This window comes from Armigeres subalbatus, chromosome 1, assembly GCF_024139115.2.
Source record: "Armigeres subalbatus isolate Guangzhou_Male chromosome 1, GZ_Asu_2, whole genome shotgun sequence".
In the NCBI taxonomy this organism is placed as follows: Eukaryota; Metazoa; Arthropoda; class Insecta; order Diptera; family Culicidae; genus Armigeres; species Armigeres subalbatus.
In genome coordinates, this window is record NC_085139.1 from 57851394 (window position 1) to 57869524 (window position 18131).

The window sequence follows — 18131 nt, forward strand, 5'->3', positions numbered from 1 at the left end:
ATTCGGCGTGAGTTCATCGAAGAGCTGCAGCCTATCAAGTATCAAGTAAGTATATAAACGGGAACGCGGCGATTTATCACAGACTGCTTCTGTTACTATAACTGTATTGATATAAGCAGTTATTTGACTTAGAAACATGAAATCAGAATTGCGTACATAATGCAATACCATGCGCATTCATATCGCCCAATATTAAAACTGGGGATGATAGAAGAGAGACTGTGCTCCAAAGGTGTCGACGACTAAGCGAGGCATTTGGAGGAATATAAACTGAAGCTATGCAAAGGTCTTTATTCTTTACATTTACTTGGCAAGCGACGATTTCCAAGCCATTTACAATTGGGATGGGAATTCTGTAAAAGGGGTGACATTTTTTGATCCCCAGAAGAACGCCACCATAGTTATCATCCCGATTTTGGCGTATGATGTTAAAATAGTGGAAGTTGATTTCATCTTCAGAAGAAAGCCATGTTTCACAGGATGCAAATATATTGCAATCGGAGTTGCGAATTAAAAACTTAAACACGTCCAATTTATGTTTCAGACTATGACAGTTCCACTGCAGCACAGTGATTGTATCTTGTATGGCTGTATTATCCATCGAAAGATACAAGTCCTGCAAGAAGGGGCCATGAAACAATCAATTGCTTCAGATAACTTTCAACTGTTGGAATAAAGAGGTCAATGATTGGCCTCAATGAATTCGGAATATTGAATAAGTTCAAAATACGATCCACAAGGTCCTTAAAGGATATCAATCCCCGCTTGGACGAGATTCTTTTCTTGGAAGTGCGAGTAGCAGTTTTCTGCTCGGAGATATTCCTTGACTGATGTTTCTTTGTAACATCAGTTTTAGGCAATGGCGGGAATGTCTTACTGCAACATGGGTTAAAAGGAGCAGTATAGACAGGCTGCTTCGGAATTTTAAATAATCCCCCATTACCATCAGATTTAGGCAAGCTTCTAGGGATGATTTTTGTTTTCTTACGGCGCAATCCCGGGGAAGACGGTTTCTTCCTCTTTTCGGGCACGTGTACCTCCGCAGAAACATCCATATCGGCTACGTCGGAGTCCGATTCGTTAACGGAAATGACATCATAAAAGTCACTAACTTGAACGGCAGCTGAAATAGCGGCTGTTGCGTTGGCAGTTGCGGATGTGTCTTGCAACTTCACCATTTCCGCATACGACTGCTTGGAGCGCTGTACCAACGAGCGCTTCACTTTTTGGGTGCGCTTTTTGTACACCGAGCCTTCTTGCAAACCATGGGGAGGCTCCAAGCCACAATAAGCACACTTTGTTACTTGTTGTTGGCAGGTCTCCTCCCGATGTCTTTCAAAACATTTGCCACAACGGGGCTTATTGTCGCAAAACTCGGCAGTATGCCCCAACTGTTTGCAGTTGGTACAATTAAAAACCCTGGGTACAAAAAGACGCACCGGAAACAACATATTTTCGATATCTACATATTTTGGGAGTATCGAACCGGCGAACGTCACTCGAAGTGAGCCTGACTTTGAATACACTTTTTTGCCATCTACCGTGGCAGCTGAATGCAACTCCTTGCAATCCAGAATATCCACGGTAGACTTTATTGCATTCTTCAAGCGGCCTTTTCCGGCAAGTACATCCTTGCAAGTCAGGCTCGCTGCGTTTATCACGCCTTCAATCTCGACCTCCCGCGAGGGCACATAAACCAAATATTCTACATTATACAGTTGGTCTTTTGCAATAGCATTTGCATCCTGATATGTAGGTGCGGTTGCACGTAGTTTATTCCGATTGATCTGATGAAAATCAGTTTTCGGAAAACGACGCGTCAAGTCACGTTTGATTCCTAGAAAATCAATACTTTTTACTTTCTGCCGAAAGTAAACAACCCAGGGACCAGGTGAGAAAGCCTGGTAAAATCGCGTGCGGACAACATTATCTTTGGGAGGCGTTTCGCCTCCGTTCTCTTCATTCATCAGTTGCGGAATGAATTCAAAATTGATAAACAAAAAAAAAACAAGAAATAAAAAATAAAATAATAATAAGAAAGAAAAGAGAAACTTAGGTCTAAATTAACTAGTTAATGTTTAGAAAAAGAAAAAACTTAAAAGAGAAATAATAACTTTAATTACAAAATTCAAAATTTGTATTCTCGTATCACTCTAATTTTGTCGCACTCTAAGCAAGCCGACGGTAACTGGTGAACGACAGACAGACAGCAGCTCGACCACTGCTGTGTGGTGAGGGCAAATTGGTTACAATGGGAACGGTTAGAACAATACACTTTGATATAGGGGAGACTGGGTAGACTTGATCCCCTTTTTTGATTTCCGATGTATCATAGCCAAAAATAAATAAACATACGCGATTTCCACACAGACTCTCTAAGAAATATAGCATTTAACTTTGCTGATGTATGACAGTCCTTAAATTATTGTTGTTATTGATACACAATCGATTTTTTGGAGTGCTGTCAAAAATCGACTTTTAAAATATTTGGGGGAAATTGATCCCTCTCCAAGAACTTGCTTTGATAAAATTAGAAAGGTGCCCTCAAACTTTTTAAATATTTTTCCTTCAAAATACGCAGAATTTTCGAAATGCTGTGCGTATACGTGATCAATTTTTGTTATTGAAATCGACAGCACATGCAATTTTAAAATTTGGGGAGACTTGATCCCCTTTTTATGATATCTACGCAATAAATATTTTTTCCTAACAACCCTTCATCAAATCCTTCAAATTTACAAAAAATTAGAAGCCTGAGAATATATTTATATTTTTTTTGAATTTGTTCGCCAAATTTTTGTATGGGTGACTAATGGGGGATCAAGTGTCCCCATATTGAGGCAATAACTTTAAAACCAAACATCCTGAAACTTTGATGGAATGTTAACATTTTCATCAGTACAGATCATTAAGGGGTCGTTCAAGAATGATGTCACAGGTTTCAGGGGGGGAGGGGGTCTAAGATTGTGTGACAGTACATGTACTAGGTATACAAAAAAGCGTGACAGAGGGGGGGGAGGGGGTCTAGAAATCCCAAAAAGTAGTGGACGTCATATTTGAATCGCCCCTAAGCATATTTATGGCTTTGTGCTGTGAAAAAACGAAAGCATTTGGTCATTGTTATGAAAAGTTGTTCAAATTTTGCTTGGCCAATTAAAAAAATCTTTAGGAAGGTCAAAACAGACAAACCGCCCTGCAGAATAAATAAGGTTGTCAATCCAAAAAATAACTCACATATAACTCACACCCACATAAAGGTCATTTGTCTAGAGGATCTATACTAAAAAATACGCTAGAACAAAACTACTTTAGTCCTCGATAAAACAGGGGATGATCAAGTCTCCCCGGGGATTAAGTCTACCCACCTTCCCCTATACTTATCCGTTCCCGTTCGAGTAGGTAGATGCTGCGCTGGTGCTGTTCGGCCTCTCTGTTGACTTGATGGAGACCGAATAAAATCACTTGTAAATGCACGCGTAGCCCTTTAGCTACACGTGCACCTTCTTCGACGATCACGAATCGCCTTAGACAGCCACTTAATCCACAGTGGGAATGACACGGGAGGATATAAAAAACTCACTTTTTGTGAGAAAAACTCCACTGTTTAGAGAAAATAACTGCCTGCGATGAAGACACGGACATTCACATCAATCAATTCAATAAAAAATCCGCGGAAAAAAAAAATTAAAATTTCGTTTCGTTTCCTAAAATTCCGAATTAAATTGACCTTGATTTCGTATCGTTTCGAAGTCTCGAAAGTAAATCTATAGTATTTCGTTCCGTTTCGTTTCGAATCAACATAGACACTTTAAATTTCGTTTCGGTTCATTTGGTTAGGAAAAAGTGCCTTATGACATACTCTTAAAGTAGACTCCATCTCGCGTTCCTAAGCCTCTTACCCAGCAACTCCTATCCCTACCTCCTCGTGGTGCCGGCCGGGATACGAGCAACCTTAGGGAAGATCGGGTAACCAACCCTGGCTCCTCTCCGGAGGTGCAAATCTAACTGTGCGTCTGTTCTCCATGTCAGGAGCGGCTCACACCAGTGTCTGTTATCCATGTTAGGGGCGGCTGATCATTGTCCGAGTGCCAGCGAGGGACTCTAAGTGAAACTGTGCACCATGGTCCACCGGGAGTAAGGAGGAATGGTCCTCCGGATATTTAGGGGGCTTGGTGTCAGGTCCTGCAAGCCAGCCTTTAGCGACCTGGCTAATTGTTTCACTTCCCAGGTCATTCATCCCCTCGGCACGGGTCACCTGACACCTTGGTATTCGGGGTTGGGGACGCCATATTGCCAGCTCCAGTGTTGTACTGAGCCTGGCGATATGGACGAATTTACATCGTAACGCACTACTTTCGAGTATCCATATCCCAACGTAACGGGGGTGGGTAGTTGTATGCTTCCAATTCTTTGTAGAAGAGCAGGCGAGCGGCGAGAGTCTGCCGATGATGATAGATGCACTCACGCTTAGAGTGTATTAGGTGTGGTGGGCTCTCACCATCTATCTGAGTAGCTTCGTGGCTGTAAAGCATGTTGCGATAGATAGAGTGATACCGTTTGACAAGAATTAGCTTGTAGCCAGTTGGAACGTACACCAAGTAGGACAAAAAGACAAATCACCAAACTACAGCCACCCTGTTGAGAAACCGATAACAGTGTACACACCGAGTTACATCTATGGATCGATTCGTCTTTCGTCAATCGTTCTACGTATATGCGTTTGATGCTGTAATAAGACTTTTGAATTGCATAATTTACTTTTCAATCCCGTGCAAAGCCGAATAAAGCTAGCACATAAAGCTAGTAACTTTCTAAAAATGATTGATACCTTTGTGATCCATAAAAAAATAGATAAATCTTCAACAATTGTTTCATCCCAGAGCATCCAAAAATTCCAGGAAGTATTGGCCTTGAGCTCCACGAGAGGTATTATTTAATCGTTTATACTGATTGTGATCTATATAAATGAATTGGAAGAGCGTTCAACAATTGTTCCACTTCAGTTCATTCAGAAATTCCCTGGAGTTTTTGGCTTAAAGGTTTTCACGCGTACTTACTAACTTACTTACTTCGGGAAGATGGGGTTTTATTCTGCACCTTCACCAAACCCTCGTCAGTCGCCGGATGCATACGGTGTCATTTTGGGGAACATGCCTCACCATCGTCACGACTGGCAGATGACGATTCATTGGATTTGTTCTTGCAATGAACATTGGATTTTCGACATGGACAAATAGACACAATGGATTCACAATGAGAAGGACCGGCAACGACAACAATAATGAGTGGTGAAAATATAAAAATAGTTTTTGTGTGGATTCTGTACAGCAGAACACCACAATAGATTCCGGCACAGTAGTGGTTTAGTAACACAAAGTACCTACCAAATAAAGAGAGGAAATAAAGCAAGCATTAGTTACGCGTATTAAACTTGAAGCCTGTCCTCCAATTCTTGTAATTCTTGGATTACCTGGAACAGAACACACGATGAAGGCATGTCCAATTTGATTCAAAGATCGCTAGGAATATTGATGTATAGGCCCCAGTGAGCATGAACTACATCAAAAAGGCAAATAGATGTAGAGGCCTGAATGCATGAACTCCACGGAATTCTTAGAAGTTCTAGAACATGTGATGATAGCATATCCAATTTTGGTCATTGAATTGCAATTATTATGTATCGCATTTAAAAGTGTACAAAGATCAATGGATTAAGTGAAAAACTAATAATTTAAGTAAAAATTCTCTCTACGTCATATTCTTTTCGCGTCCTCCCAATAAGTGCCGTCTACTCCAATTTCCTAGACATTGGCTTGCAGATCATTAATCATTCCCGTTCATGTTTGCGAATGCTTTTTATGGTGCAGAACAGTTTAAATGACAGTCATATATAGGCACCATTAAAAAAAAAAGCAAATAACAGACGTTGCAACGTGGAGCTATGCGCTATTCAGCAGCAATAGTACGCATAGCTGACAATAACAATTGCATAGATAAAAGCAGAACGTGTTCAATGCTAGCTGATAAGTATGCAATACTAAGTGTCTATCGTGATCGAACCATGAAGATCGTTGGCTACTTCATCATCCTATTAGTTGCTATGTGCTTCACTTTCTCTGCAGCTGATCAAATCGTGTCAAACAGTATTGTATCCGTATTTCTGCAAACGTTCAAACGAAGTATGTAATGTTTCATGGAACTTTTCAGAATGCTGCGGCCCGAACGAGCGGTTCAAGCTGTGTGCCAGTCTGTGCGAACCGCAGTGCCAACCGATCATCCCCATTGTGAAGCTGTTCCGCTGCTCCGCCGGCTGTCGGATGGGTTGCACCTGCAAGAATGGATTGGTTCGGCATCCGGATGGCAGGTGCGTTCATTACACGAAATGTCCTACTGCCGAGGGCACCACCCTAGTGCCAAGGTTTGTTACAGAGAATTTCCATGGATTTTGATTCCGATTTGGCTTTGTGTTATGTAAACGTTAAGGTAATAAAATAAATAAGCTTAAGGGCGTGAGCTCTTGTTTTCCTCGTTTCCAAGTTGAACTTGGTGGTACCTTAAGGAAGAGTAGCTCAAATATTTGTGAGGCATTGGAGGATTTCGGACATTAGACAATCACTATTGTAATCAAAAGTTTGTTTTTTTTCGAATAGTTAAATGAAACTTTTCCAGCCTTACAAGTTTCATTCAACTACTTTGAATATTTTTTTCTTTTCAAATGTTTGTGCTCATTTGCGATTTGTGTGCATATTTTCCACTGGGGTGCACTTTTCTTGCATTATATCGTAAGCTTATTATTATCTCTCTTATGATTTAACTTTAACAACATCAACAACTATTGCATATTGACATAGTTTTTCTTCTTGTTTTTTCATTTCTTCTGAGAGAACGCATTATGGCTTTCACCTCTACATCGAAAGTTTTCTCGCGTTTTGTCCAGCTTCCTACCTGTGGAACCTGAAATTGCTCTATCCTTCTGTGCTATATTTTACTGTTTCTTCCGGTGTTAGTTCATGTATTTTACAATAAGAGCAGAAACTATGCAAAAAGAGAAAGGGGCTACATATTTGGTTTCTCCATTCGTAGCTTCCGGTCTCGCCAACTAGAAGTATTTCATTTTTCCTAATTGAAGAGCATAAACCAGCCAACGTTTTGTTTTGTTCCAACGATAAGGGCGCATGCCAGCGGTTTAACATAAGAAGGCAAATACATAAAAATCATTAAATCCTAAAAATAATCGAGAAATATACTCGCTGCTCGTAGACTCATTAGTAACATTTCGATGAATAAACCGGAAATTCGTACTGATTTGACTAAAACCAAAGGGCCACATAATACAGCAGATTTTCGATTGTGAAAAATGTATTCATATTAAAGAACAAGAGTGGAAGCACAAATGAAATATAATTTAATTACTTCATCTAAAACCATATAAAAGCTATAAAATTACAAATATTCTTCTTCCATTTACTTCCACTGTATGAACATTGTGCATCAACAGATATACGCATTTTGTTTCTGGCAGAAAAACATTCTCAGTTGTCTGTTTCATGTAGAAAACGAAATACGTATCTGTTGATATTACACATAAGTTTATTCAGTGGAAAGTGAAAGTAAACGGATGAAAAATTTCTAATAATCTAATAATCACTTTCTGTTATTTCCGCTAAAACAAAATAATTTATTTCCTGAAATCTTTGGAAGCTTAAACCCAATAAAACTGGACTTATTTTCACTGGAAAAAGTTCCATCAAATATTGAAAATCAATTTGATAACACTTTGAAAAATTGGTTTCCTTACCAATCTGTAAAACTGCCTGATAGAAAAGCAGTTAAATCCAATTTTAGTATGTTTATAATAATTTCGTATCTAAAGTTTGCCTCCGGTCTTGTATCTTTATTTGAATGCTTTGGGTTTTATTCAGTAAATTTCTGCTTTATTATGGGACATCCATTTGGCTGTCAAAAAGCACCATTTCCTCGTTACTACGTTTAGTGTGTCAGTCAGTCAGTCTCGTTTCGGGTGCGTGCATCGAAGGGAGAATTTTACTTTTGCTCGTTCTCCATCAGCGATTCTCCAGCCTCCCGTTGGTTTGCTTCACTGGGGTGGAAACTATTCGAGTCCACTGGCGGTTGGCGTTGACTATCGTCCAGCTACGAACGAAATTAGGTACTTTGGTCAACGTGACTATTTTATTTAACACAAAACCAGCAACCTACCAACTGACGTAGAATGACACTCACGGCATATCGTACGTCTCGTTCAAATTTGTCCTGCCGCCCGGCGTAGTTTCCCATCTGTTCGTCGCTGTCTTCGGCATTCACCAGTCGTAGCTCCGGGTTGGGACCGTCGAATGTTCTGCTTCGGTTTATTAAAGCTAGTTTCGCGTATGGTAGAGGAGGGATTCCGGCAAGTTGGCCACTCCCACCTGTTGTACTGCTGCTGTCTCCACCCCCGCCGAATATAAGATTTTCTGGTAGTGATGATCGTTTGCCGTGCCCTCCGTAGCAGGCATGGCCAAAGGCAGCACAGCCTCCTGTAAAGAAAGTGAGATTTTTAATTAAATATGGTGATTTTTTAAAAGTTTTGGCTGATATTCTTGATTAGATGTCAAATGTTGAAAAGTTTCCAACACATTTTAGCAAATCGACAAATTTGGAAACTGAAGTTCATCAATAATTACAGTTGCCGGAATATTCTGGTAATAAAAACGAGCTAAACCCCGCTTGATCCAAGAGGTGGACGAATTTTACAATGAGTCCAAAGAGAACATAACATTCTGTTTCACATTATAAAAAGAGAGCGTAGTAACAGCAGGTCCATTGAGTTGACTTCAATCATTATTCATACAAGCTACTAGAGACCTTTAAGGTTCACCAAAACGTCCTGAAAACCGTAAAGAATGAACTACTTGATAATCGAAGTCCGTGAACGCAGAACAAATCGCAGGTTAACCTCATCGTCATTGTGCATTTTGACCGAAGATCATTTTGGAGCACCTTGGACATTGGATTTCATGTTCTTTGAAAATTATGATCATATGCTTATTACACCGGATTGGGTAAATACCGACGATGAGGACAATGCAAAAGCCTTGATTAATCCGGTAGATACCATGGGCTGAACTCCAGGACGTTTTGGAGTACCTTGAGCATCTCGTATTCAAGAAAATGGGGTTTGCATAATGCGTATATGCTTATTGAACTGAATTGGGTGTACACCGACGATGAAGACATTGCCAATGCCTTGATTAATCCGGTAGGTACCGGGGGCTGTACTAGAGAACGTTTTGAAGTACCTTGAGCATCTCGCATTCCTTAAAATTAGTCACAGGCATAACGTGCAAGATGGCTCAACCTGTCTGAGTATTCAGAACTATCAAGCAATGTGTTTCAGAATTTAAAAAATGTCAGATTCATTTGCATGCTCTCAAAAGCGAAATCTTCCCAAGGTTTCGGATATCTGGGTCTTCAGGGCATAGTCAAACTTGACCCCCGATATGTTTCCTACAAAGTGAACATTCTGGTTAACAGTTTTGATGAAGAAAGTGGGGACCCATCTCTCTTCTATGATTTTACACAGCCAATCTAAAACGCTGGGTATGACCCATCCGTCTTCAAAGTGTTAAGGAGTTCCTTGAATGGCCACGAACATATTCTGTGAACGCATTCTTATCTTGGTATCACTAAGAGCGTGTAGAGGGCCTTAATTCTAAGGAATTCTTGGATGACCAAGAACACATACTGTGGACACTTTCTAACCACTAAGAGTATGTATTATATATGAAACAGGCTGACTGATCTTTGGTTGCGTATGTAGACCCAAATGTCTTAATTTCAGGGGTTTCTTAGATGGTCCAGAACATATACTGTAAACAAATTTCAATCTAGATACAGACCCCATTCGATTTTGGCAACATTCGATTTTGGCAACACAAATGGTCCGAACGTGTTGCCAAAATCGAATAGGATCTGTATCACTAAGAGTATCTACAATATTTGGTTATGCTTATAGATTCAAAGGCTTTAGCTCCAGGGAATTCTTTGATGACCAAGAACCTATATCGTGAATGCATTTTATTCTTTTTATCACTAGGAGCATGTAGCATATTTGAAACAGACTGGATGATCTTTGGTTACGTGTGTAGAACCAAAGGCCATTCTAACATTCTAATCATAGTATCGCTAAGAGTATCCCAGTAACAATTTGGTTTTATAATGGTTTTAAGGCACTCTTGTAGAGAAAATAATGGTCTTCAAAAGCGCTATAAAACTAAAAGTGTTACTTAGATATGTACCATATTTGAAACAGGCTGACTGATCTTCGGCTACGTGTGTAGATCCAAAGACCCTAACTCCAGGGATTTCTTGGATGACCAAGAACATATACATATTGTGAACGTATTTCATTCTTTGTAGCACTTAGACCTTATTTGTAACAGAATGGCTGACCTTTGGTGACACCTGTAGACTCAAAGATTCTAACTCCAGGGATTACTTGGATGGTCGAGAGCATATACTGTGAACGCATTTAAATCTTGGTATCACTAAGAGTATCTACAATATTTGAAACAGGCTTGCTGATCTCTGGTTACGCTTATAGACTCAAAGGCCTTAACTCCAGGGAATTCTTGGATGGCCAAGATCATATAATGTGATCGCATTTTATTCATTTTATCACTAAGAGCATGTACCATATGTGAAACAGACTGACTGACCTTTGGTTACGCTTGTAGACAAAAGGCCTTAGCTCCAGGGTTTACTTGAATGACCTTAACATATTCTGTAAACGCATTCTATCATCACTGAAGTTGAATGAAAATAAAACCTTTGGAACACCCTACCGCAACATTTAGGTTTGCCAAAAATACTACGCCTCAAAATACATCAGATTTTACATGGAACAATATAATTAAAAAAATTTTGCTCACTAGCGCCGCCTTTTGGAAGAAGTACTCATTACACCGAGCATCGCTTTGTAGTCCTGGACATCCTGAACAACTTTGCCGAATACAACTTGAGTGTAGGTACAAAGGATCTCAAACTAGACCCATATTTCACAAACATAAGATTACTAGCTGTATGTACCCGGCCTTGCTCGGAGTTGCCAGTTTGATTAGCAGTTTTTTCACAATCGGAAAATGAATGAACCAATTGGTAGGGGCAGCAGGGACTATGTCCAAGGGCTTGACGACCCCTCCCCATGGCCACTGCGAGTTAGGGGGCCTGCCTAGGATGTGGTGGGGTTTGACAGTGGGCTCTGTTAAACCTCTACAAAAAGCTGCATGTGTCCATAAGCAGGCCCTATCAAACCCAGTCAACACATGAACGTATATGGTGTCGTGTAGGATGCTGAAGTGCAGGCGATAGAGGTACTTTTCCACACAACATGTATGTATATCGTCTCCAATTTAGCATCTTGTATTGCACCATATGCGATTTTATGTAGACTGGGAAGCGACCGTGTGCCGCTCAAAGCGCACAAGCCCAACACGAGTACCAACCGGCTCATCAGGATTAAAACCAGTGAGATCCTGATTACGGTATACTGGTCAAGGCAAGTGACACACACACGCGCGCGAAAGTAATGCAAAATAAACGACATGTAAAATGAACGTAAATTTACATTCTTACTTAACGTCAAATAGAGATAAAATAAGGGTTGCTGAATAACATTAGCTTTCCGATTACTATCAATTATTTTCAATTTTAATTCCATTTCTTTTTTACTTTTCTTACGTTACTGAAGTGATAACGCGGGCGCCTAATCCGAAATTCAAATGAACAATCGTTCACTTTGAGCGATTGATTGTTTATTCTCGCAAAGAATGAACAATTGAACAAATTAAGGAAATGCTAATACTGCTGTGTAGAAGTTTCATAGGTCACATCACTTTCCATGGTGAATCCCGATCTATGTTACTGATTACCCCACCCAACTAACACTACTTCCTTCCCGTGGTAAATGTGGAGATGCAGAGGTATTCTCGGTCTCTAGTAGCAACAATTACCACACACTCACATTCCCTCCCTTTCCCAACTGACTGTAAGGACTTGGCCGGCGCCGTTATTGATCAACATTTGCGAGCTGCTGAAACGTGCACTTCGAGAATAGTTGGTAAATCCCAACCACTATTCACTTGGATCATAGTGCAATTTGCTCCAGTTCTGATCAATCACGGAGTAGCAACCATTGATATGTACAGTCAGTCTAAGCTAAGTCTAAGCTAAGCTAAGCTAAGCTAATCGGAAAATGAATGAACCAATTGGTCAACAGGATAATTGTGTTTTCTTATTGATACTTCATCATTAGATTAAAAGAAGGCAGATTTCATTTGAAAACATTGACTGATTTTGAAAAAGGGATCAAACCAAAAATCGCCTTATTCCGGGAAAACGTCTATTTCTAAAAAAGGAAAAACATCCACCGATGTCTTATTCCGGGCAAACGTCTATTTTTAAAGAAGGGATCACATTCACCATCCACGGCAAATGGCACGGCAAATGCTGGGTAAAGCGTACCATTGGTACTTCGCGTACCTGAAGGAATAAAATAGACCCCATCTCGTGGTCCTTAGCCTCTTACCCAGCAACTCCTATCCCTACCTCCCCGTGGTGCTGGCCGGGATACGAGCAACCTTAGGGAAGTTCGGGTAATCAACCCCGGTGGGAACTATGGTCGTATGCTGACAGGGAAGGGGGGTTTGCTCCTCTCCGGAGGTGCAAATCTTATTGAGCGTCTGTTCTCCATGTCAGGATCGGCTCACAACAGCGTCTGTTCTCCATGTTAGGGGCGGCTGATCATGACTCTAAGTGCAACTGTGCACCATGGTCCACCGGAAATTTAGGAGGTTTGGTGTCAGGCCCTGCAAGCCAGCCAAAAAAAAAACTCACGCAATGAACAATCAACAAGAGAGTACGGACCGGAACCATCGGCGAAGACCACTGCGACGAAAAGGGACTAGCGATTGGAAACTCGGTTCGTGGAACTGCAAACCTCTCAACTTCATCGGGAGCACACGCATACTCGCCGATGTGCTAAAGGACCGTGGATTCGGCATCGTAGCGTTGTTGTTGCAGGAGGTTTGTTGGAAGGGATCAATGGTGCGAACGTTTAGAGGTAATCAATAATCATACCATCTACCAGAGCTGCGGCAACTCACATGAGCTGGGAACAGCTTTTACAGTGATGGGCGATATGCAAAGGCGCGTGATCGGGTGGTGGCCGATTATCGAGAGAATGTGCAGGTTGAGGATCAAAGGCCGGTTCTTCAACTTCAGCATAATCAACATCCACAGCCCACACTCCGGAAGCACTGATGATGATAAGGACACATTCTACGCGCAGCTGGAACGTGAGTACGACAGATGCCCAAGCCACGACGTCAAAATCATCATAGGAGATTTGAACGGTCAGGTTGGCCAAGAGGAGGAGTTTAGACCGACTATTGGAAAGTTCAGCACTCACCGGCTGACGAACGAAAACGGCCTACGACTAATTGATTTCGCTGCCTCCAAGAATATGGCCATCCGCAGCACCTACTTCCAACACAGCCTTCCGTATCTGTACACCTGGAGATCACCACTGCAGACAGAATCACAAATTGACCACGTTCTGATTGATGGACGGCACTTATCAAACATTATCGACGTCAGGACATATCGTGGCGCTAACATCGACTCTGACCACTATCTGGTGATGGTTAAACTGCGCCCAAAACTATCCGTCATCAACAATGTTCGGTACCGACGACCGCCGCGGTACGACCTAGAGCGACTGAAGCAACCTGATGTCGCCACTGCATACGCGCAGCATCTCGAGGTAGCGTTGCCGGATGAGGGTGAGCTCGATGGGGCCCCTCTTGAGGACTGCTGGAATACAGTAAAAGCAGCCATTAACGACGCAGCGGAGAACAACGTCGGGTATGTGGGACGAAGTCGACAGAACGATTGGTTTAAAGGAAGAGTGCAGACAGATTCTGGAGGAGAAGGACGCAGCGCGGGCGGTCGCACTGCAGCAAGGTACCCGGCAGAACGTGGAACGTTATAGACGGAAGCGGAGACAGCAGACCCGCCTTTTTCAGGAGAAGAAACGCTGCCTGGGAGAAGCGGAGTGCGAGGAGATGGAACAGCTGTGCCGTTCTCAACAAACACGCAAGTTCTACCAGAAGCTCAACGTATCCCGCAGAGGCTTCGTGCCGCGAGCCGAAATGTGCCGGGATAAGGATGGGAGCATCTTGACGGACGAACGTGTGGTGATCGAAAGGTGGAAGCAGCACTACGAGGAACATTTGAATGGCGCTGAGAGTACAGGCAGTGAAAGTCAATGCAGCGGAGGAGATGACTAAGAAGTTAAGGAAGTTAAGAAGAAGTTAAGGATGCCATCCAACAGCTAAAGACCAATAAAGCAGCTGGTAAGGATGGTATCGGAGCTGAGCTCATCAAGATGGGCCCGGAAAAGCTAGCCACTTGCCTGCACAAATTGATAGTCAGAATCTGGGAAACTGAACAGCTACCGGAGGAGTGGAAGGAAGGGGTTATATGCCCCATCTACAAGAAGGGTGACAAGCTGGAGTGTGAGAACTTTCGAGCGATCACCATCCTTAATGTCGCCTACAAAGTAATATCCCAGATCTTCTTCCGTCGCCTGTCACTATTAGTTAATGAATTCGTGGGAAGTTATCAAGCCGGCTTAGTTGACGGCCGCTCGACAACGGACCAGATCCTTAAAAAATGCCGTGAATACCAGGTCCCAACGCAGCATCTGTTCGTTGATTTCAAGGTGGCATACGACAGTATAGACCGCGTAGAGCTATGGAAAATTATGGACGAGAACAGCTTCACTGGGAAGCTTACCAGACTGATCAAAGCAACGGTGGATGGTGTGCAAAACTGTGTGAAGATTTCGGGCGAACACTCCAGTTTGTTCGAATCGCGCCGGGGACTAAGACAAGGTGATGGACTTTCGTGCCTGTTGTTCAACATTGCGCTAGAAGGTGTCATGCGGAGAGCCGGGTGTAACAGCCGGGGTACGATTTTCAACAGATCCAGTCAATTTATTTGTTTCGCGGATGACATGGACATTGTCGGCCAAACATTTGCAAAGGTGGCAGAACTGTACACCCGCCTGAAACGTGAAGCAACAAAAGTTGGACTGGTGGTGAATGCGTCAAAGACAAAGTACATGCTTGTGGGCGGAACCGAGCGCGACAGGGCCCGCCTGGGAAGCAGTGTTACGATAGACGGGGATACCTTCGAGGTGGTCGAGGAATTCGTCTACCTCGGATCCTTGCTAACGGCTGATAACAATGTCAGTCGTGAAATACGAAGGCGCATCATCTGTGGAAGTCGGGCCTACTACGGGCTCCAGAAGAAACTGCGGTCAAAAAAGATTCGCCACCGCACCAAATGTGTCATTTACAAGACGCTAATAAGACCGATTGTCCTCTACGGACATGAAACATGGACAATGCTCGAGGAGGACTTGCAAGCACTTGGAGTATTTGAGAGACGGGTGCTTAGGACCATCTTTCGCGGTGTGCAAGAAGACGGTGTGTGGCGGCGAAGAATTAACCATGAGCTCGCCCAGCTCTACGGCGAACCCAGTATACAGAAGGTAGCAAAAGCCGGAAGGGTACGATGGGCAGGGCATGTTGCAAGAATGCCGGACAGCAACCCTGCAAAGATGGTGTTCGCTTCCGATCCGGCAGGTATGAGACGACGTGGAGCGCAGCGAGCGAGATGGGCAGACCAGGTGCAGAACTAGAGTTTCCATCCCGGGACATCCCAGGACAAAAAATCCCGGGATTTAGGAAAGTTCGGGATTTCCCGATTCCCGGGATATTAGTATTGAAATCCCGAAAATCCCGGGATACCCGGAAAAAAAATTCTGTTTCATTCCCGGTTCGCAAACAGTGTAATTTTTCTTCTTACAAAAGTTATTTGTTTTGAACGTAAAACCCAACTTAGGTGATAAATTCATATCATATTTTTATACCTTCCATCAGACATGAGGTTTTTTCCAAGTTCGTTTATTTGGTAGGCACAGGCTCGTATACAGAGCCAAGGTTCTTTGTGATGCACAATCGATATCATCTTATTATTAAATTAGTAAGAGAGGATCAGATATGAAAATATCGGAGATAGTTAATAGAACACCTTCACAAAAACTATTAGATTCCCCTATACACTCAATGGAGGGCTACTGACTGATACTTTTTCCAGCAGCTACACTGCCGCTAATCGCAAGTCAGACTTATCTGTATATGGATGCCATATCCAGATAAGGCTGACTTGCGGTTAGCGGCAGTACAGCTCTCTATTAATTAAACGACAAGTATCTACAGTACAAGATCAGCTACATCTATTTGGCACCTGCTTCCTACTCTGCTGTCTGTCTTCCTGAGCTTGTTGCCTCCAAAACAATTCTTGATCCAATTCATGTCCTTCCAATCGACGTTCGTACAACAAACTTTCCAGCACATGCGCCGACCCCGATGCTCTGCCTATTTTTTTGGATCTTGTTGCTGACCAGATTAAAGCTTCACTTGGACTCCTACTGATCAACTAACAAGTTACCGAAAGTTCGAACCTCCCACTAAATTCTGTACGGCGCTACCCTTGACTTTCGCAGCCAATGCATGATCCCACGATGCCACGAGACTTATGCGCCCGATCCATGGATCCCGGACTGCGATTACGTTTCTGTGAGAATCCATCGACACTATGTTTAAGATCCGGGGCCCTCCTTAGCCGTGCGGTAAGAAGCGCGGCTACAAAGCAAGACCATGCTGAGGGTGGCTGGGTTCGATTCCCGGTGCCGGTCTAGGCAATTTTCGGATTGGAAATTGTCTCGACTTCCCTGGGCATAAAAGTATAATCATGTTAGCCTCATGATATACGAATGCAAAAATGGTAACCTGGCTTAGAAACCTCGCAGTTAATAACTGTGGAAGTGCTTAATGAACACTAAGCTGCGAGGCGGCTCTGTCCCAGTGTGGGGATGTAATGGCAATAAGAAGAAGAAGAATGTTTAAGATCCAAAATCTTCTTGGACCATAATCTGTTCCAGGGTTGTTAATCGATAAATCATCGTCGTTAATTTAACGCCAACTTCGATAACGATAACGGTTGTATAATGATGTTTCGTTGACGATAAAGTGAGCGTTGATGTAACGTTATCGTGTACTCGCTGATTTATCGCTAATTATCGAGTTAACTGTAACGTATACTACAGTTAAAAGTATAAATATTCTCAAGTTGGTTTTACAAAACCTATTTCAAGCATTGCATCACCTTCAAATATTCAGAATCACGTTTAAATCATGGATTTAATTGGAATTCAAGAAGGTCACCGAATTTACCAATCATTAAATTTCTTACAGAGTCTTTGTTTTCCATAGTAAATAATCTGAGAATATTTTTTTGTCTTCACTGTTTAATTTAGTATGATTAACAAAACTTCTATTTTGAAGATGCAAAACACCCAGATGAACGATTATTTTTTGACCAACAGTGAGGAGAAAATTCCTCAGCCTAACCGAATCATACTGAATAGGGGACGAGGTTGGTTCACCAATTCATTGAGAATATTTTTACCCGGTGCAGATACTCTATGCCTAGAATGCAGTAATGCAGGTCGCTGCATCAAATATTGTTTTAGAGCTTGAATCCCAACATGTTGCAGAGGGATTCCGACTCCAGCTGCTTATCATTGCTTATCCGATAAGAAGGATTGGCAAAGAAAAAGTAATCATGCGTCGGCGGTAGAAGCATACATCCGGTGCCAGCGAAAGTGGTACATAAACCATTTTTGTCGATTTTGTGTTTTTTACACCAACGGCTTCTATTAGCAAAGATCTGGGAAGGGAACGAAGAAAAAGTGATTTTTGACAACCAAATCTGGAGATATACACTTTTTAATTTCTGGTATATATCAAAATAGCAATTTCGTTGACAGGAAAAGTGGTACAAGTACAGTTCTACCCTCTAAAATTAACTTATTGAAAAGAAAATTTAACAACAAAGATGTTCCAGCACCAGATTTTAATTCTATTTTAAATTTCAAAATGGTTTACTGCCGTTTAAAACAATTTTATAAATGAACATGTACCACTTTTACTGGCAACGATTTT

General features: G+C 42.1%; 2 protein-coding genes across 4 annotated transcripts in view; one reads left to right on the forward strand and one right to left on the reverse strand.

Annotated features, from left to right (window-relative positions):
* Positions 1 to 6014: 6014 nt before the first annotated feature.
* On the forward strand, positions 6015 to 6506 carry LOC134207104 (cysteine-rich venom protein 6-like). Its single transcript, XM_062683086.1, has 2 exons — positions 6015 to 6143; positions 6208 to 6506. Exons 1-2 carry the CDS (start codon positions 6062 to 6064, stop codon positions 6447 to 6449), a joined length of 324 nt encoding a protein of 107 aa, XP_062539070.1. The 5' UTR covers positions 6015 to 6061; the 3' UTR covers positions 6450 to 6506.
* A 131-nt stretch (positions 6507 to 6637) lies between these two features.
* LOC134208460 (uncharacterized) overlaps positions 6638 to 18131 on the reverse strand; it is a 135747-nt gene continuing 124253 nt past the window's right edge. For all 3 annotated transcript variants that reach the window (XM_062685258.1, XM_062685800.1, XM_062684696.1), the window contains 2 exons: positions 8218 to 8534; positions 6638 to 8151 (listed from right to left, as the gene is read on the reverse strand). In XM_062685258.1, the coding sequence (XP_062541242.1) occupies positions 8044 to 8151; positions 8218 to 8534 (425 nt within the window). In that variant the 3' untranslated portion in view covers positions 6638 to 8043. The remainder of the gene's footprint in view (positions 8152 to 8217; positions 8535 to 18131) is intronic.